General features: G+C 41.4%; 1 protein-coding gene across 1 annotated transcript in view; it reads right to left on the minus strand.

Moving 5' to 3' along the window:
- LOC139658429 (phosphofurin acidic cluster sorting protein 2-like) overlaps positions 1-16,942 on the minus strand; it is a 48,510-nt gene extending 31,568 nt beyond the window's left edge. Inside the window, exon 1 of the mRNA XM_071536559.1 lies at positions 16,671-16,942. Coding sequence (XP_071392660.1) covers positions 16,671-16,882 — 212 coding nt within the window. The 5' untranslated portion in view covers positions 16,883-16,942. The remainder of the gene's footprint in view (positions 1-16,670) is intronic.
- Positions 16,943-22,050: the final 5,108 nt, after the last annotated feature.

The following is a 22,050-nucleotide window of genomic DNA, read 5'->3' on the forward strand; positions in this document are numbered from 1 at the left end:
GGGCAAGTCATTTCTTGGTTGAAACCCAGTTTTTCAGGTTTGATTCTCCTGAAGCCTGATAGCACCCGATTCCAGGGCACACATCCAAGGAAATCTCATGGAATTGGTTGTGGGAGGTAAATATCTCTTGAAGACCAGCTGCCACACAATTATCTGGTTTATAACTACAATTGTCTGTCTGCATTGGTCCAAGCTGTGGCTTTATAATGTAGCCTGTAATCACTTTATTTCCTTATTACTGAATAGTCCCATCAGCCTAATATCATCCAAGCACTGAGTTGTTCAAGTAGCTTTGCATGGGTAGAAAGATTTTGAAAGAACCACTTCCCCCAATTAAAATTATTTAGCCTAAGAACCTAAAACATGCAAGAATACTGTCCTCAGATGTATCTTGTAACAAATTAAATGATTATATGAAAATAAGAAAACCCACAAAAATCATTAAATAGAGTGAAGGGTAGGGAGCTACTGCCGTATGAAAGATGGTCAGTGACTAAACTTGAATCCTTTCACGTTTATCTGCACTGAACAAACAAAACAAGTTATCAGGCAGCACACTCAAACAGCCGTGGTCAAATATTTGGTTTTAGATAAGAGAGGCCTGTGATTGTAGGCTATACTCCATGATGCATTATCTTATCTTGGCTGCTTCATTCATTTTCTGTACGGCAACAACAAAAAGACTTTAGATGGAAAAGTAACTAGCCTAACTCAAACATTCTCAGCTTAGGCTATACGGTGATGTACAAGCATCATTCAAGTAACAAATTCAAGGTTTTAAAATAATAAATAAAATAATGTCCCTCCTTTCACTGAAAAACCAGAGGGGTTTCATTTCAGGACAAAGTGAGGACAAAACAGTGATCTTAAAACAAAGGATGTATGACACGATTGTGTGCAACTGTTCCAAATTTCAAACACCTCATGCATGCCAGTGTTGTACAAACATGTCGATTACACGAGCACATATTGATGCTGCCGTGTCTCAACTCTCTCTTCCTGCCAATGCAGTCTGATTAATTTGGCACACCTGTGCTGACGTGATGCTGTGACATCAGAGGAAACAAAATGAATTGCGGGAGGCGGATTAAAGGTGGAGAGCGAGGTGGAAGTCAGGGAGCAAGAGCCTCAGGGGCATACGCATTTCCCACAGTGAATAATCCATGTCGTTAGCCCCTCTCTAACCTCACCTTCCCCTGACTCAGGTTGGCTAGTTTACCACACAGGTTCAGTCTCAAAGAGCACCTCTGGCCTAACACCAAGCTTCAGTCACTCAGTGCTTTCAGCTGGGTTCTTTAGTAAAATAATACCGCACATATGCCAGTGGAAACAGTTTTCATTACAGTGACATCAAAAGGCATTTAAAAAATGTAAACCCCGACTCTGAAATCAACTCCCCAGACCCTCAGCCTAGGCAACAGATCTGAGAAGATGCGACTGTGTGCGGGTGAGAGAATAGTCAGTTAGGCTGCAGGGGAGAACCTGGTAACCACAGTGCTTCCTCTCTGTTGATTCCTTGTTTATGAAAAGTAATGATGTTGGAGCCAGAACTGACAGAGCCAATTCAAATCCAGCTCTTCAGATCTTTCTTCATATTATAACGAATGATGTAACAGGTGGAAATATGAAACTGATCTTTCCACTATAACACATCCTAATATTGGTCATGTAGCTACAGATCCACTGACATGAGGCAGTTTGAGAAAGGGTTAAAAAAAGAAGCCTCGCTCACTATGGTAAATGAATGCTTTATCCATCACATGGATATCATGACACCATTCAAGTGTGACTCTTGGATGGATCTAGTGTGCTAAGTGTCAACCGACAAAACAAAGCGTCTCTACACCTTTATCTACCACCCTGCAAAGCCATTAGTCCAAGATGTGCTGCTGTGCAAGAGTGCATGTGGCTACTGGCTACGCTATTTCTGGACCACTTAAGTGATAGCAGCATCTCAAATGACTTGGTGATAGAAACATCCTAAAATTAAAGCATCTACAAAGAGACGGTAGCTAGTCATCCCATGGCAATATTCTTAAGAATGAAATCTTGAGATATGGGTGCTAACACAAATCAAGTGTCGTGGGGTTGACTGTCTCTAGGTATGTTTCAGCCATGCTCATGTCCTCATTCAGTGTTTCCCACACATAGACTTTATTTTTGTTTTTTTATCTGTCCGAGAGAACGACGCCATCCGCGATTCAATTAACTAGTGGACAATCTCCCCTCGCTCTACCCTCCAGGGTTTCCCACACATAGAAAACTTTGTGGCGGGTCGCCACAATATCAGCACTGACCGCCACAAATTATCTTTTTTTTCACTATTTAATCGTAGAACTGCATGTAGCGCATTGATTCGCTCAGCCCCTAATTGCTCCAAGCAATCTCTCTCTCGCGCTCTCTCTCTCACTTGCTCTCTCTGTTGCTCCCTCTCTCTCTCTCTGTTGCTCCCTCTCTCTCTGTTGTTCGGTCTCTGTCTCTCTCTCTCTCGCTCACTCACTCTCTCACCGGACCCGCCTGTTCGCCTCGCACTGCACACGTGTGAGGGAGATTTTTTTTCCATGCCAAGAAGACGGCCGACTGAATTCCCGAAAAGAAGAACTAACAGTTAACGTTATTCGGAATACAGCTGAGTTTCCGAGATTAGCACGCTGTATAGCCTAGCTGCTAGTTAGTATCCACTGAGTGGACTGATAACGTTTTAACTCTGACTCTGAATGTTTGCTCCCTCAATCCAGATTAATATTGAAAAATATTTTCAAAGAAGGAAAAGGACTGGTCCTGAGGAGGCGCACAGACAGTCTGGACCAGAGGAGCTGCTGAGCAGTAAAACAGAGCAGATAATAATGTCAAAGGCTAGTAATTTAACAATGTAAAGATACGGGTGAAACTGACAGCACAGAGAGATGTAGCAGGGCAGAGGGGCAGAAAAGCAGATTTCTCTGTAAAAGGGGTCTCATTTCTATTCTTCACCTTGTAGACAAAAGCAAGCAACAAACATACATATAAACAGTGTAGCACTGTTTATATTTTTAAGTTATGTTATCTTTGACACAAAGTACTTTAGATATACACAGGTTAGTTATTTGTTTGACAAATGGAACTATATAAAATGGAGTACATTAGATAATTTTTCAGACATCCAGGTAATGGGATCCTTTATTGATATTAGCCTATATATTGACAATATAAGAGAATACAAGAATAAAAAGGCACTCAACTGCACGGTATAAACATAGGGATAGGGTCGAAACTAAAAACCTATCAAGCTCGCACAGAATAACAGCCACAGCTCCTCATAGACTCACATGCTAAACATTAGCTTGCATGGCATCAGGAGAGAAGCCAACAAACCCTCTGAATTGAATGATATGCTGCCTAAACAAAAACACACTTTTGTAATTCTTTTCCCCCTGGTCAGCATTCTAGTTGATGTTTTGCCAGTCCCATGCCCTCGGATCACTGCACAGCAATTGTCAGAGGCACAAAGCAGGGGGAAGTGGAGGATGGAGAATGAGTGACGTAACCCAGGGCTGAATGAAAAGAGACAGTCTGTTTGGTGTGTGCCGGGGGGGGGGGGTAACCAAGCTAGGAAAAAAAGACTTTTCAAATGATGCTTTCAGTGTCTTCAATGTACTTTCGCTTGTACTCTGCCCGAGTTGTGAATGCGGTCACATTCTTTTGATAAAACATGCTTGAACATAATGCTCTGCATGAAATTCTTAAGGAAGCCGTGTATGGCACAGGCTTATATTGGGGGAAATCATAGAAAAACCCCTTACTTTCCAGTCAAAGCCCATGCTGAAGAAAGCCGTAGCACTTTGTTCCTCTGTAACACCATTACCTGTTCATGTCTAGCTGCATAATTGAGTCCAAATAAAGTGTGCGCTAGTTTAAAAGCCATTTCTCCTGAATATTTAATTCCCCTACAAGAAAAAAACGGCAAGGGAAAGTGTATTCGTGGTTAGGGCTGGCCTATGTTCCTTTATTTTTTCTGTCAAATCCAGAGTGCCTTGACCAATACAGCAAGGCAATGGGGATTGTGAAGTGCTATGGCCAGAGAGGGAAGACGCAAGTAGTTAAAGATTAAGGTAGGTTATTTGGGAACTGCTCAATTAATTTTTGAATCCAATCTACATTATGAGTGATGAAGACTAATCCTGGAGATTGAAGGGATCGGTTTTAACAAGTTCACACAGTGGGATGTGCCATAAGAGATTAGTCTGCACTTAGGCCTGCACGCAAAAGCTATTTTAGCCCCCAAATATCTGGTTATCTGTGCCAGATGGCCATATGCTGGTTGGGCTGTAATTCCCTGAATGAAATCTTCTCGAGGCCAGAGTGAAAGAGGAGGAAAAGGCTGTGACCAGGGTACAAAAAGAGAACAAGAGGAAGCTATTCATTTGGCATGGCCTGATCCCTATGGCTGCCCGGTTCACATTAGACACAACCAGGGTCCACCAGCCACAGTGGCAACAGAATCCACAGTTCAAAAGCAACTTTCACTATTTTACCAAGAGATAAAAATCAAACAGATTGATTATTTCCATTAATGGGTTATGTAGACCAAGGGCTTCGACAGCCTTAAGTCACTTTGATACAACATTTTCACTTCTTAACATGCATACCTCCATGTGAGCTTATGAACTGCCAAATATTGGCAAGTCTAAAAAACAAAACAAAAATATTTACCTTTATCATATACAAACAACAAAGATTAGCCTATAACCCTGATCTTTTGTGTCCAATTGCTATTATTTATAGCAAGAGTCAAAAAAAAGCCTCAATGACCATGGTGACTACAGATCCTAATGGGAGATGATCTTAGATGTTGACTTCTCATGAACTCGTATGGAGCTAGTGTGCTAAATTGTTAAAATATTTTACAAAAAGTAAAATAATTCTTACAAGACTTTAAGGAAATTGTTAATTGCACTTTATTGAACATGGGTGAGAATGGTCGAGGGCTGGCATAAATGTTTCCATCTGACTAAATGTTAATGTTAATTAACATGCAGCCACACAACAGCCCTTTGGCCGTTTTTAATGTCCTTATTCGAAATATAGCCTACGCTCTGTCATTGCTTAGATGGATTTTAGCTTTGTTGGGCCAGCTGGTACAGAGACATGAGCAGTAATGGAGTGGTTTGGTGCAATAGGGACAGGTGTTATCACTCAGGTATGAAATCACCCTGAGGGATAGGCTATGTTATGAAAAAAAAGAAAAGAAAAACGCATTGAGGAGCAGGTAAACCGGTTGTTATTTCTGAGAATGCAAGAGAGAAATATGCAATTGCTGCACTCATATGTGTCATAATACTCTTCTGTAATATGGCCCTTGTTGAACTCTGTGGTCATGAAGCATCCCAGAGCTATGGTAGATTCTGGTTGTTGTCAGGATTACAAGCACATTTTATGTAATACTAAGTAGGGCCGGTGCATTAGAGCTCAGTTGCAGTGCCAGATTTTATTTCCGTTTGGTGGGATAAGCCTATGTCCTTTCCTCAAAAACCAATTTGAAAAACACAGCCCTCGTTTTTATCTGTGAAGTGTGAATCAAAGCGGTTTAACTACCAGTATACTGTTGTTGTGTCTCTGTCTGGGGAGAATATTTCCACACCTTTCTGATAACGAAAGCTGTGCTAGGGAGTTGTGTGTGTTTACTATTGGGAAATAGGGGGCATAAAGATGGGGCTTGTTGGTGGTAAGGTATGAAATGCAGAGCTTGCCGTTCAGTGAAAAAGGGCAACACATGGAATATTGTTATTGTTTTGGCAACCGCACCCCGTGAGAAAGCATTTCTCCCAACAACACTGGAATCAAACCAGATTAAAAGGACAAAGCAGTCTAAAATGCTGAAAAATGTCAAAATACAGATGTGTAGTAAACGTGTGATAACAAGACACCATAGTACAACAACCAGCATAACACACAGGACAATGTTCATGGTGCAATGTGGTCTCCCTTTTAGATTAATGCTTCAAGACACATAAGCTCCCAGTGAGCTTCATCAAACTATTCTTAGCTTCTTTCCCATCTCTTCAGCCTCACTGGTACCAATTACATGTATAGCACTGGGTTTGATTTGCACCTCACCGTGCCCTGTGGAGCGTGCGTGATCAGACAATCATTTACAGGAAACGAGTACATGGTTGTCATCCTGTGTTGCCTTTTTCTAGTGGTAAACAAGCTCTTTTGCTCAGCCCTGACCACAAACTGATGAGGTCAGCAGGTCCATGTTTGTAGTGGCCATGCAAGACAAGACAAGACCAGACATGACATGTTTACAGGCAAAATCAGCAGCAAGGTGAAACACTTTCAGACAAAGACACCTTGACCAGGGTCAGCTAAATCATTACAGATGAGTCTTAAGGGGTAAGAGAATGACTGACATTTCCATAATATGCAGAAAATGGTACAGCAGCATCAGATTATTGGTTTGCCTCACCTATACCCTCTTACTGTAGATAGGTCTACAAGTTAATGCCTGTTCCTACAGTCAGTGACTTTTCATCTAACACTTCTATAAATATAGGCCCGGTCACAGCGAGGCAGAGAGCCTTTGACACGGTTATGACTGAGCTTTAAAGGAAAACTGATCATTTTCATCCTGGGCGTTATTTTCTTAGTTTTTGATTGTGTTCAAAATGTTGTCACTTACTTGTGTTGAAAGGACATCTTTTAACCGCTTTTTGGGTTCAACTGTTGGAGCTTGCTTCAGCTCTTGAGTATGTATTGGAGAGCAGCACTACCAGTGAGTTGTAAAGCTCTACAGCGAAGAAGGTGATGACTTGTCTTTATGATGTTTTTTATGTGAAGCAACTGTGTCAAACGCTTCTCATGTTTTGTGATGTTTTTTTATGTGAAGCAACGGATTGTAGCACTGTGCCCAAGACAAATTTCCCCTTGGGGACAATAAAGTTTACTCTACTCTACTCTAAAGTTTGAGCACAATCAGTTATCATGATGGCGAAAACCAGGAAAATAAGGCCCAGGTTGAAAATAACTGGACTTATCCTTTAAAATCCTATTAAGGTGGATGGCCTGCCTGACATCAGCATGTCTTTGCATGCCGTCTACTGGTGGGATCATAACAAGCTCAAGAGCAAGGCCTTGCTTAAAACAACCTCCCTGTCTGGCCTACTGACCAAGAAAATCCTGTCATTCAAGCACCTTGATCCTTGAAAGAATTAAGCTGAGGTCTCAAAGAAATATGCTACATATGCAGTACATGTACTGTATACCACCCTAGTCCATGTCTAGTAAACATTTTGGGGTTGCAAGCACAGCATGAAAGGCAAAATAATCCTTAAGCTCTTAACAATAGAAATGAAATGGTCATGCTTGGAAAGATTTGGAATTGCTAAACCGCATGAATAAATTAAAATGTACAGAGTATGTCAGAGTCTGGTATTTATAGCTCACAGAGCTTATGTAAGCCTGATGTTATTGAGCTCATCTTTTTAAAAATCACTGAAGATGATTCATCTTAAAAAGCCCTGATGAATGAGGTGGATTGTGCAGGGATGAAAATGCAATGAAAAGGATGGGTGAGGAAAGCCTGCCAGACCTCTGCATTGACCCTTGGGAGCTTTTACACATCAGAACATCTGTAGCTCTCAGCAAATCAAAACAGACCCAATCCGAGATTGCATAAAGGAAACCTCGAACTCTTACTTCAGTGTAATGTCTTCAATCTACCAACCTTGGGGACATAAGACAAAACTAGGCCAACTCCAGTATGCAATTTGAATAAGCAGTATAAAAATGTAATGTAATTCTAGTGGAAAGTGATCAAAAACCTACTGGCTGTTAAAATGTAGTAGAACCCCAGTTGTATAGTCTTTAACATTAATTCACTGTCTATTTGGAGAAATAACCTAGCAAGACTACTCAAGACATGTCCATCAGCCAAGGAAACACACAAATAGGAATAGGACCCCCAAATTATGGTTGGTCACCTACCAAAGGCTGGTAGAGTAGCAAACTTGTTCAGCAGTAGAGCGCACACCCATAAACCAACGGTCCAAAGTCAGAATAAGTAATTATATGAAGGTTGCACACTTCTCCATTATGCCAAACCATGTTGGTAATGTAAAATAAATATTTTCATATGGAGAGAAGTGTGCAACCTTCATATAATTACTTATGCAGAGTAGCAAACTTACCAGCACCATCCAAAATTTCCCAGGATTTGGTTGGTGGATGGTGTTACTTCCCCACCCTGAAATTTCTGTACGGGCAAGTCGACAAAGTCCCATTTAGGTTATTAAACACCTTCATGGTAACATAGGCTCAGAGTGTTTTCAGATGAAGACCACATACTTAATCCCTTTGACCATATACAGTATGAGGATCTTAAATCGTCTGCTCTCTTCACTGATCATAGATTTTAAAAACATTACAACCCAACATCCTCAGTCTCATCTGTCTGTAATCAAATGCCAGTAGTGGCAGTGTTACTGGTGGTTCACATCTGTATTTGGTTCCATGGTATTCATAAAGAGGACAACAACTAAACATGGTGCATGGGTGCATGATGCATCAAAATAAAGAAAATATTGCTGTTGAAAGCAATATAGAGCAAGGTTATGCGTTGTCAGTGCTAATGACGCTAGCTGCACTGTGGCTGACAGAAGCCTTCCAAAACTTGAATCTGACTCAAAACTATTTTATGCCACGTAGACAATGCTTCAAAAAAGAAAAATGGAGGGGCACTACAAACTGGGTATTGTGCAATCAATAAGTGTACAATGGTCAGCATCAGCAAATACGATTCTGCTTTATTTCCTAAAATGATGAGAGGGTGTTGTGCTTTATGATTCATACACCTTGATGCATGTATCCAAAGGGTCGACCTACTCGGAAGGAGGCTTGAATTAATTAACAAGTGATTTATTGCCGTGTGCGTCTCTTCTACCAGTGCAGATTTCACGAGCCGACAAAACAACTGGTGCATTTAATTACAATGTTTCTGCAATATTACTTGAAAGAAACAGTGGTATTGCACTTACAAATAGCAACTTGATGACGGCCCAGAAATGGTTTCTGGCTACTCCTCCCAAACCATTCCCCCCTGGCTTAATATGTCCAAATGACTAATCTGCTGTATCTATCCAGGATCCAGCTTCCCCAGAGTTTCTGTGTACTGACTTTGCTTTTCTTTGTATCCGTGCAGTAGTAATTTAACATCAGTGATGTCAAACTGAGTGGAAACTGAAAGGGTAAGGCTCATTAGGCCTGAGTAATGACAAACAAGCCAACAGTTTGCTGCCAAAAGAAAAACACAAACACGCCCAAAAATTGCAATGTGAAAAAGAGCAGCTGCAGAGATGGACAGCTTTCAGTAAAAGGCTACCATTCTATCATCAGATAAAGAGGAAAACAAAGGCCGGGGGAAACGGCGACATGATTCCTTACCAGGGACAGAAAGGGAAGTAGATAGTTTGTAGGTAAAAAGACAGTGGGGACTGGAAGACGCAACAATCAGGATGTGCAATAGATGATTTCAGAAAAGACAGCATTTTCCCTTCCTCATTCAGAGACAGGCCCGCCCAGTAGAGTTGCCATCCAACAGCCAACCGGTTTGAGTCGGGCAGGATGATACTTGGGCGATGTTTCCCACTTAGCATCCCAATATTTTTATCAACTGAATTTCCTTTGTGTAATGCTTGGAAGCAGGGTAGATTGAAGCAAATCTGAAGCAGGATTTTAACCACAGAAGGCAGGCAGTGTGGTGCAAGAATCTTGTGAACTAACTGAAACAAACAGAAAGAGGTCTCTAGTCACTTTTGCCCGCATAATCTGTGATTTGACAAGTGGGCGGGAAATCCAGTTAACTGTTATTTGAGAGTGACACTGTATGGATCATTGTGTCTTCACATAGACTGCAGAGGCAAACGTGTTACTTACTGTTTTGCAGTCAATAAGTGCTTACTGTTTCTCAGGGTCTTATTTGGCAAAGACAAGGGCAACATTTCTATTGGGCTTATGAGCACAATAATGGAATTAGAGAAGTGGCCAGAGTGTTTGTTTACTGGAGTAAGTATTTACAATGTAGCAGAAGTTCTCTGGGTGCTGCTGCAACAGCGCTACATGTTTTTTATACCGTCTGTCATGTGCTCTCATCCATCGACAGCACTCCAAATGCTGGAGTGTTTTGTCTTTGAAATAAACGGTCTCTGTGTTGCTGCTGGCACATTTAACTCAGGAAATGCCTGAAGGGGAGAGGTGGAAAATAAGGAGAGAGAGAGAAAAATAGAGAGAAAAGACAAGCTGAGGGACATTGTCTCTCTTTCCCCAATGTGCGTATTTTGACAGGATCCTCCCTGTGTCAGAGGACAGTTTCCTTGCCTCTCACTTCTTGGCTTGGGGAGCGGGATCTCCCTACACAAGTAGAGACCCCATTATCCACCCACACTAGAATTTGGCCCCGCTCCCATTCTGAGGTACAGAGAGGGGGAAACAAACCTTTCTTCCCTTTGTGAGGAATTCATCATGGGCATTCAGCGCATGTCCATTCTCTGTGAAGCTCTGGGCCAGTTCAGCAAAACTATTCAACGCAATCCACAGCTCCGACACTGCCCCGCCTCCCAGAGAGCAGGGTGTTGGTCAACAACGGGATACAAAAAGGGGCGGAGAGCAGAGTGAAGCGGGCTGCCTTCAGTCGCACCAGCAGCTCTCTAGTTGCGAGGAATGTGAAACGTTTCCCAAGGAAATTCCTCCTCCTCCAGGAAATCGGGGGAAGGAAACCAAGAGAAGCTTGACACATTTCAGGCGGTGGGAGTGAGCATGAAACAGAGGGGAGTGAAGGGGCTGGTTGGTCTCCTAATAGGAAGTCTCATCAGACTGGGCAGGGAGGTGGGACCTGTAGCCAAAAGTCAGGACTGGCTTTCTTCCATGATGCCAGAATACAAAAAGCAACTAGAGCAATGCCGAATTTCCAAAATTTAAAAAAATATGTGGCAACAGAACCTTGAAAATAAGACATACCAAGTAGGGATGTATATGGGATGTATATTTTGAAGAGTTTTCTTTCTCCATATTGGCTGTGTTAATAAACAAATCACCACCCTGAAGTCAAATGCTCTTAGTAGCTATATCCTAATGTGGCCCTAGTGTGTTCACACAATGTCAATTAACTTTTGGCACAACCCATCAATGCAATTAAAGGGAAGTTCAGTTCACCAACAGGACATCAAGTGAGATCAGAGTTGAAAAATGTTACGAGGTCCTAAAGAATGAGCAGGACCTTGCCCTTATTCATAAACCCACATCACAGTAACAGAGAATTTGTTTCTAAAACTAGTCCAATTACACAAACTCCAGTAAGTCTTTAAAGTTTCGGGCAGCAGGCCATAGCCTACCGCCTCCATTTCTGTTCCAGTAAAGCACTGCATCAATTGTCAATATTGTTGTTGTTGGAGCAGAAGCAGAGTTTTAAATATGACACGGACTGACATGCAGTACTGTGTCACATTCCTGGAGGGCCCGGGAGATGGCTGCTGGGGCCTTGTTTATGATTCCACAGGGAACTCAGGGATTAAGCAGACAGTGTCTGTGGGCAGCATCAGATTACTGGCTCATCTTCTTTTCCTGTTATGAAATCAGATTACTGCAGCTCCCTTGCTAGGAGAAACAATGTCCAAGCCTTAGGATGAAGGGGTGTCTGAGAGGTTAATGGGTAAACTTCCTCACGTTATCTGGTAGACTGGCCTCCTTTATTTGTATCCTGGTTTAATGGTTCCATCTCGGGTTTAATTAAACATATTGTGAATGAAAGACTTAAATCGGCGAGATTAAGGCTAGGGATGATGAATGGAGATTGCATGCCAACAATTCAAATTTCATGAGAATATAATAAATGGCTATAGCATATTTTTGACTGCATCACAGCATTAGGGATATGTTGACTAATGCCGAATTAAGGTTACGGATTCATCTTCACTGACCTAGAACAATAAAGACACAATGTTGCTCCAATACAGACCTGAGCTTGTTTTTGTTTGTTTCCTTTATTTGCTGGCATGCGGGCATACATCCATTTGATTTCCACTATGACAAATCAGGACAGAAGAAACAAACCTCAGCCTCGAGCCGGCAGAGTACACTCTATTACTATCGAGATAAGGCCCTGTCAGTCACAGGGGAATAAGGTCGTCTTGGGAGTCGCATGAATCAAACAGGCAGAGATGCCTCACTCACCAAAGATAAACGTCAGAGGGAAAAGGTTTCTTTGTAGCTAGTGGGCACACCTTTAAGATATCCTCGCCTCCCTAGACCCCTAGTGAAACTTGAAAGATTGGAAATATGTTTATCTGTAGTAAAATTCCTGATCTTGAAATAATTTTTTTAACAGCTTAACATTAAAATCCTACTGATCTAAATATGACAGTGCAATGTTAATTTTGACAGTCTGTAAATTGGCAGCAGTTCCCTACTATAACAATTTCCCTTCCATTTTGAAAACCAGCAAGACTAGAGAGCCTGGATGGCAAACATAACCAACCTGCTTGGTAACCCCTATCTTATTAGTGATGAGGTGAAAGGTCACAACTTTTGACCCCGAGTTGTAAAAGATCTTTGGGCTTGGTAAGAGCCAACCCTCTGATGCTGCTGCACATTCTGCATCCTTAGTAGATAAACATAGCAGAGTCTTGACCCCTGCATTAGTGTCATACCTCCAAATACCGCACCGCTCCCTCAACAAAGATACACATGGGCCATTCGGATTACTGAGCGGTACTGCCAATCCGCTCGCAATGCTACAGTCTCGCTTTAGCATTCTTTTTGCACTACAAAGTTATCAGTTCTTACAATTTTTCAGTCTACTGACATCAGAGACAGGCAACAGGCTAACAAAAGTTGTAACAAAGTTTCTATTACCTTAACCACAATCTAATCATGTGTGCACCCTTTGAGCATGTTATGTCATGGGAAGGAAAAAATACCTTTGAAAGGGGTGGAAAAGAAAGCCACTGTACCTGAAAGAGTGTGCAGCGAAGCTGAGCTTTTCCACAAATCAATGTACTCTTGTACTTTGAGAGGATGAAAAAGGTCTCTCAGAGTCCTATGTCAAAGTGAAATTAAGCCAAAACAAGTGTGCATAAGTCATAAAAGTCACCAATGTGTTTCAACCATCTAGGTCTTCACCAGGGTGTGAAGAAGAATAGATAAAACTCTTACACAAACTTTTTTTCATCCTCCTCAAATACAAGAGTGCCTTGATTTCTGGAAAAGCTCAGCCTCACCATACGCTCTTTGAGGTACAGTTGCTTTCTCTTGCTCCTTTTTCACATTTTAGATACCCCATCAATGAGCACCTTGTTTACAATACAGCTTACACACATCTACCACACACACAGAGCATAGATTCTTCTCTTTTAAAAAAAACTGTCTGATTTTTTCCTGTAGCAGTATTGAAGTGCATTTCAGGAAAGTTGTCTTGTGAATTTTATCCCTTGCCTATCTTAGCAACATTTCCAAAGCATTGATCAGCTATTTGTCTGGGGGCAGAAGGGGGAAAGTCGGGGTAGGCTAGCTCTGCCCCACTAAACAGAGGTCTCATGTTACTTTGGAGTAAGGTAACAGAACAGAATGAAGGGACAGGGTACTGCCCCCACAAAAAAAAAAAAAAACAGCAAGAGAAAATGCATCTTATAAGAAGTAAGCTGGAAGACCAAGTTTGCCACAAGGTATTAGAAACACTGGTTGAGGCAGGCAGGCATCGCAGTGCAGGAATGAAAACAATGGTAACTGTCCAACAGGCAGGAGCAGCAGTGCTAAGGATGGAGCTGCCACAACAGCGTTTAGGAGCCACCATTCAGTCAACTGACACATACAGCAACAAAAATACATTTACTCAAAGCATTTTGCTGATGCTCGTGTTTAGACAAAAGAGTCAAGAGTCAAAGCCTCATTGCCCAGATGATAGATGTAACAAATACTTCTGTGAACCTAGAATTATTGTGTATGATTGAGACGTGGTAAGTAAAGAAGCAAGACCCAGGGAGGAAAGGCAGAAAACATCCTAGTTTTTTAAGGAGTCTACTACTGGCACTGTGCCATAGGTGTGTCAACACCAAAGCTGTCAGGAGCCACAACCCCACACTGAGAGGGCCTACAAGAGCTGACAACATATTTTCCAAAGTGGATAAAATATTTTCCCCTAAGTGTGGCTTTCAGTGGGGCTGCAAGACATAAAAGGGCTTTGGAGGATCAGTTTTTAAAATACAAAGCCAACTAAAGGACAACAGATGTGTCTATGTTTTGAAGGAGTGACACAATAAAAAAACAGTGAATAGATTTTAGTCCTATGCCCTTATTTGAAATCGTGCCACTCAGCTGGACATCCACATATGCTAAGGGCTAGTTGAGGAGCAAACAGCTGCACACAAAGAGGCCCAGCCCCTGAAAGAATGCCAAGGCAGAATCCCCAAAACAGGCCCTGGGTTGGGCTCCATGCAAGATCCTTCTGAATAGCCTAGGCTAAGTGGTCTACAAACACAGAAGGTCCACTGGCCCAGAAATAGACCTGTCAAAATTACTTTGTAAGATACTGTAGGGGGTTGTAATTCCAAACCACCAACAGAAATCATTGCCAGTATTTAGCATTTAAGCTAAATAAACTTTTATGACATTTATTATGTTTTATTCCATTACATATCAAATGGACAAATTATCTAAGACATCAACAAAGATTCATGTCAAGCAGCTACTCCAGTCTTATACTGAACTATGAGCAGTAAACCTTTAATCTAGATGCTTCTGCTCATTAATAATCCATAATCACGCTCATCCTTATTCATCTTTAATTCTGCACCTTGTATGTCATCCACCATGGAGAGAGCAGATAGGGTACAGGAAGAGACAGAGGTGGCAAATCAATAGGTAGCACTGTGCTTTGTATGGCATAGTCTATAAATGCACTGACATTTCCCCTGCATTTTCTGCTGGACAGTATTCTTAAAGTTTAATGGATACATCTATCAGCAGCATTCTCACTAGAATCACTTGGCAGAAATACAGAGCCTCAAGGCTATTTACAAAACAATGCTTGTAAAGTTTACAGTACATCAGCCTAATCTGTTTGTGACCAAGACAACAGCTTTAAAATAAACCTAAGCCATTTCATCACAACCTAACATCAATGATCTTGTTGTTGTAAAACTGGTCACAAAAGCCAATTGTCCTTTTAAGAGCAGATATAACAAATAATGGAATCATCTTTTCAGATAGAGGACTGCAATAAAAAACAGGATAGTGAATTGTCAAAATATAAAGCAATGGTGTCACTTCAAAGACTACTAGGCCTATTCATTGTCATTCAAGGTTGGCTTCAAATCAGCTGAGCCGTGACAGATTCATTGCCATATTCCATTTGAATAATGCTCAAATAGAGATTTGAAAGATTATAATGACTGTAAATTCTCCATGTTTTCAATGTGCTACGATTTCATTCACACTTGCATACTCATGCAGACATCAAGCAGTAAGCAAGCGCACATACACACATTGAGTGTGGAGGAAGCCCTCCCCTAAAAAGCCCACTTCTCTCTCAGTGAGTGGAACAGATCTAGGTCAAAGCTGATTAATGTGCCCACAGCTCCCGAGAGGTTCCTGGTCAGGTGGCAGCAATGCCTGCTCTCTGACGATGAATACTGATACAGAATATTACCACTGTAGTCAAAACTAAATGGTGTGATCAGTGTAAGATTAAGACAACGTGGATGACTGTGAATTTAGATACACAAAAGACATCTAAAACGAACACTTTATTCTCTCCTTATGTCAGCTGATGTAGCACACTACTTTTGGTTGTGTTTATAGTAGGTTTATGGTTAAATGTAACCAGTCAGCCAAAGCTGGGGTGTACTAGAGTGGCTGAACATGAACATAAAACAGCCCACACTAGAAATGAAAATTCTGACAAAACATGTGCCAGCTGTTAAATTGCCCAGTTGTTCAAATAGCTCATGACATACAGTACTGCTTCAGGGTGGAAAGGATGGCTGCTGCTTAACATGTATGAGACAAACGGCATCCATGTCACTGTATTTATAGATGTGTTGCCATTGGATGGCATGCATTCCGTAAATCAATTCAAGCATAGGCCTACATGGAAATAGGAAACTGCTGTGTCTGTTAAGCTCCTTTATCGTAGGGCACAAAGCCGAAGATGAGTAGCAACAAACAATCTGACTGAGACTGTGGTTAGCTGAACTTTTGTTAGCGATTTGTCATGCCGATGGGCGGATTAAAATACTGTATAATAGAATCCAATAGAAGAGAATAGAGCTGCAGATCACGTCTTTGCTATAAATGCAAATTAAACATGGAAGCACTGGCTATTTAGCCAGCTGCATCCTCTACTTTTGAGAAACGAGATAGCTAAGTGGACTGAGTAAAAACCTTGCAGCATCATGCATGAGAGAAACTCACACAGTAGTGCTATTTGCTAGGTAGCTTTAGCATTAGCTAGCTAGTTAGCTTGCTAGTTAGCTACCCTAACACTGTTTGGCAATGTGTGGCAGCTCGTCTCTCTTGACCAACATTATCCTCTACGAGGGCGTTGTTTGTGTAACGTTAGCTGATTATTTATCAGACAATACGGTGATTTGTAAACACTGTGATTGCGAGCTATTCTGCTAACATGAAAACGTTCACGTTACCTCGGAACGCAGCTCGGAGATGAGCGGTCTATCTCCCAGGTCGCAAAGAGGTTCATGGGCACAGGCATGGTGCCCGAGCCCGAGCCCAGGACCACAGCCCCGGCTACCGCTCCAGTCGGGAAGGTTGTCGGTGCCGGTCCACCGCCGCCACCGCTGCTCGGGTTCAGGAAAGCGGCCCGGACGCCTCCTCTCTCTACAGCCGCCGCCATCATCACCTCCACTGCCTGGGGAGCAGCTGTTGCTAACTGTCGGACGAACGCGCGAGCTGCTGAACTCTCTGCTGTCTGCTCCAGTTCCTACAGACTCCCAGCTCCTCTGGACGGACTGGAGATGCTGATAGGCGGGGCTTGTCATTACTGATAGGGGGCAGCATGTCCCTGTTTCTAGGGTGGGACATCCATACTATATAGTATTTATGTTAGGGATTCAAGCCCAGGCCTGAAAACATATTGCTATCCTAGATTTTCTTCTTCTTACCCTTACGAAAAACGGTAATGCTACAGTAAATTTTAGGATACTACACGCACATGACAGCAAAGGTCTTTAGGAATATTACAGTGATACCATAGGAGATACAAACACCATCGAGCATGATAACATTACTACAAAATCAGTATTGAGTACAGCAGCGATAATTTATGTCCCTATAGGAATATTAAAGAAATATTATAGGAATTTTATAGTGATACCATAGGAGAAAAAAATACCATAAAATACTTGAAGGTACAACCGCCAATAAAAACAAAGATCAATTATGTTATGTCTTATTTTTTGAAAAATAAGGGGTTTGTGAATCATATTAAAAATCATATATAAAATCAATCATGTAGAAAAATCTGGTCGATGTTTACCGATGAACTTTAAAGTGGGTGTGACCTGGCTTTGGCAATAACTCCATGTTATTCATGTTTTGTCATCAGTTTGTCATCATAATCAAACATCATACAGGTTTTCACTCATTGTATTCATAATGTGGGCGTTGCGAAGCCCTTTGAGACTGTAACTGTAAGGGCTAAAATAAACTTGACTTGACATGTTCAGGAGGGTTGGAGACGTGTGTGAGTGCATGTTTCAAATGAACAATGGGAGATTTCAAAATGTATAGGTCTGGCGAACCAAATATCATGAAATTTGACATAGCCTACATGTTAAGGATTAAAATACAAGCAAATCTATATTTATGATTCTCACTGGTGTGTGAGGGTATGGTCTATCATATAATGGATCACCACAGTGTGTCAGCGACCAGTCCAGGCTTTGTTTTGTCCCTATATAATGTCTCCATACAGGACAGCTTATGCCTTAGCCAACTAAGAGGATGTCAAAAAAAAAACCTTCCCTACCTCTCTGCACTACTGAATATTACTTGAATACAACCATTGGAGGTGCTGGCCAGTAACTCACCATACCATGCTTCCCTGCAGTATAACATTATGGCGATGCACCAATTAATAATTTAATTAGTGGATCAAGTGAGGCAACATGCTAACTCAGCAAGGACAATTAAGATGTGGACTAGGACTATATGTGAATATGTGGATATGTATTTGTGCAATGTGTTTCTGCTGTACTTTGAAGGAAGATATAGAATATTGTTTATTGCTTAGGCTACTTTGCCAAATGTTTCTGTACCAATTCTATCTATCAACTTAGACTGGGTTTGCATAATCAATATGAAACTTGGCACATATGTTAGAGCTTTTGTTAATTATTTATACCAAGTTTAAAAAAAAACAAAAACTAAATCCATCAAGAGTGATGTGTTAAGCTAATCACACTTAGTTAGACTGTCACCTCCTCCTGCCATTTAAAAAAATATATAGATATATATATAGTCCATGCCTAATTTGACAGCAACACACCGTTTGTTTTTTTTTGAAAATAAGTTCTTTGATCAAGTATATATACACTATTATGTGACAGGAAGACTGTGGGCAGTTTCACCTCTGTGTGCTCAGTATTTAGCGTGCTACAACACTTTAAAGATGATGCAAAGCTAGCTTGCACCATCACTTAGACTTTCAGCAGAGGGCTGAGCCTTTGCTATGCACCATGGTGAATGAAATAAATAGCCTGCTGTGCATACAGAGGTGAAACAAAGAGCTTATTTGGTAAAAAAGTTAGTACATTCCTTTAGCTCTGCCTCGGCTGGATGTCTGTCACAATCCCACAGATATATTTGTCTTTGCAAAACCTGCTGTGAGTATCAAAACCTAATCTAATCTTCATAGCTATACAACTCTATACACCTGACAACATTCAATCTTTGAGACTTTAACCCTGGAATCATTTGATTTCAATGCAACCCCAAACATTCTCATCCTTTAGTACACTAATTCCTTTTTACAACATTATACTTTAACAATATTCTGAACATATATGTATCCATATGTATGTTCAGATAGACTAGAACAACATTTATCCTATTTTGTATGAGTGAAAGTGTCCTCAAGAGGATATTGATCTTGTTTAGTTAACTGAGATGCTTGCACATGAAAACCTCTTGGCCAGGATCAAACTCAAGCACCCTGTAAACGTCATAGATCAGCTACTACCAGAGAAGTCAACATGACTGGACCTGCAGTACATGTTGGTTGCCTTCTGATACAGTAGTTAATCATCTCCTGCCCTTAAGGTTTAACCTGTGAATAATTTTGAGATGCTGCCTTGACCGTTATGGATACAGTGATTAATGCATAAAGCTGTAGGAGTGCACTGCCACCTGGTGTGTGAATACCAGCACTAGAACCAGAATGTGGGACATTAAAAACTAAATTTGCACCTTGTAAATCTTCCAATAGGTGGCAGACTTTCTCTATTATTATAAGGCATGAGATTACATGCACAATTTGCTCTCTCTCTCCTCTCTCTCTCTCTCTCTTTACCCTCCCCCCTCCTTTCTCTGTGAACCTCCAACTCCCATAAGTATATGAGTGGGTGGGCTCATATAATATGACACTGTGACACCCTTGATGTTTCCACAACATAACACCTTGACACTTCATAAGTCAGGCTTCCACCTTCATTGAATTCTGTGGAAGAGAACAAAATTACCAGGCATCCGTTTGTCACGCCACACCTGTTCAATCACGGGCATTTTCCCACAAAATCACAGAGGCTGTTCACATCCTAATATCAAGAGAATGATAATACTAAAATCAAATCAGGAAAGGTCTGAGAGAAGCCAGACTAAGAGGCTGCCCACATTGAGGCTTTGGATATGTTAAAGTGTTGCAGGGTATTTGCTGTCTTTCTGATAGGCTTAGTGCCAGTCGACAAGTCCTTGACATAGGCGATAGAGCGAATGCTGCATTGGGTCTCTCCGACGTTAGTTTGCACTCATTGGCGTAAATGTAATCAACAAACATAATCATCTGCATCATCTGTTCAGTTAGTTATTCTTTCAAAGATGCTTGTTTGAAAACCACAGATCCTTTAAAATGCTAGAGTGATGAAAAGCAAACGCTGTATCCAAGCAGATCTTTATTTTGGGGTTTTTCTTTTAGGTTTGGGTACCAGCCGCACCGCTCCATCAAAGTCAGAGAGTTTTATAGGCAAGCTTTCGATTATGAGCTAAAAACGGCACTTTTTTTGGATCACTGCACAAGGTTTTCAAATTGCAGTCACACATGTTCTCATTTAAATTTAGCACTTCAAGGGCATTAGGGCTTTGTAATGTTTGCTGAAACTTGGCAAAGTGGGTGTGAAGAACATCAAGCCCAGAGGAGCTGAGGGTCTGCCTTGTGCCTTGTGCCTCTCTTCCAGTATTTTAAGTGGCACCAGATATCATTGTTACGCTTCTGTTGCCACCCTTGGATGACTGAGTACTGAGGAAATGGGTTCTCTCTGCTGGTTCTCTCATGTGGTTTGGCAATACAGCACTAATGAATCAAATCTGATAATATGGTCATCTTTTTGGCATTCTTGCAGAAGCTATTACAGATTTAGAGAATATGAAATATTGTTAATCTATACATTGTTAGACAGCTCTATGCAGTAAATGCAGCAAAATGTGCACCATATTGACACATTAATGAGAAGTGGCTTGGACCACTTGAGAGGCACAACAGAAATTATGCACAACCATATGCTGACTCCTGAGGAGCTGAGCTTAGCGGCATTTGTGCTGCAGATGAGTATGAATACTTTGCGTGGGAGTCATATGATACCTGCAGCACAAACGAGAGAAAGTCTATGTTTATCTGAGTTGGAGCCTCTGGAGGCAGAGTCAACATCTGCCTTCCTACTCACTTTATATTTTGTGATGATGAAGACGTTAACCTGACAAGATTAGAAAGAGAGTGAGGAAAGCATTTTCATTTTTAGCATTCTGACTCGACTGGCTGCATCCATGTGCATGTTTATAGCTGTGTATTTCGATCGGTTTTGACAATCTACTAATAATTCCATCCAATGTAACACTCAACACTAACTCACATTCCCCTGTTGCTTTCAATGAGGCTGCTGTCTGTGCTGTCTTACATTAAAATGGATGGCATTTGAGAGGAGACATGGACCAAAGACTCATCTCATCTACAGTGTAATCAAGCTGCGGGCGAAAGAAAAGGGTTAACGCTCTGGACTATCAAAGCCAACCCATTTAACACCAGTTTAAAGGAGGTCTCATTCATCAGGGAAACTGTGCACAGTCTTACTGTTATGTTTCTCATTTCACACACATATTACACCAGGCTCCAATCTTAGCCTGGAGTGATTGGTCTCTGGTGAGCAGTCAGACACAATTTAAAGGTCCTGTCTATTTGTAATCTCCTTGCCACATGCCCAGATACAGTAGAGCAGATCAATCCAAAGCACATCTATTTCTCCTCCATAAGGCCTCTGTATACCTCTCTCACGACTAATCACACTTCAAAACACTCAGGGCTGCAGATAAGCTGCTGACCTAATTAAGGTTTTGCGAGCCCAGCAAATTAAGGATATTATGTCTTGTGGATCACATCCTTCCTTACTGAACAATCGATGTACAATTTCCTACATTTTTGTTGAATCTCAGGTATTTACATTATTTCTGTGTGGTTCGGTTCATGATATACTGGCAACGTCAATGAGGGCAACATACTGTAAGAGAAGAAGTGAAATGAAAGCCCCCCCTGTCAAGTGTCAGCTGGATCAGCAGATATGACCAATGTGAGCGTAAATGAGAGCTCCTCTCATGAAGGCTGCTATAGCCTATCTGTGTTCTCACTGACAGTAAATCATAAAGACAAAGGTAAGCCTTAAGTTGTGGCTAAGCTGACATGCACAGGACAGGAGGCGGATGCAAAACAGTTCAGTTTCACCACCTACCACTCAAACCACGCAAACCTTATTTGCAGATTATGACAGACATCAGGTATTCCTTAAAACAAACCATTGGCCA

This window comes from Centroberyx affinis, unplaced genomic scaffold, assembly GCF_046629955.1.
Source record: "Centroberyx affinis isolate AG114_WGS23_722 - 3 ecotype Tasmania unplaced genomic scaffold, CSIRO-AGI_Caff_v1 ptg002900l_1, whole genome shotgun sequence".
Classification (NCBI taxonomy): Eukaryota; Metazoa; Chordata; class Actinopteri; order Beryciformes; family Berycidae; genus Centroberyx; species Centroberyx affinis.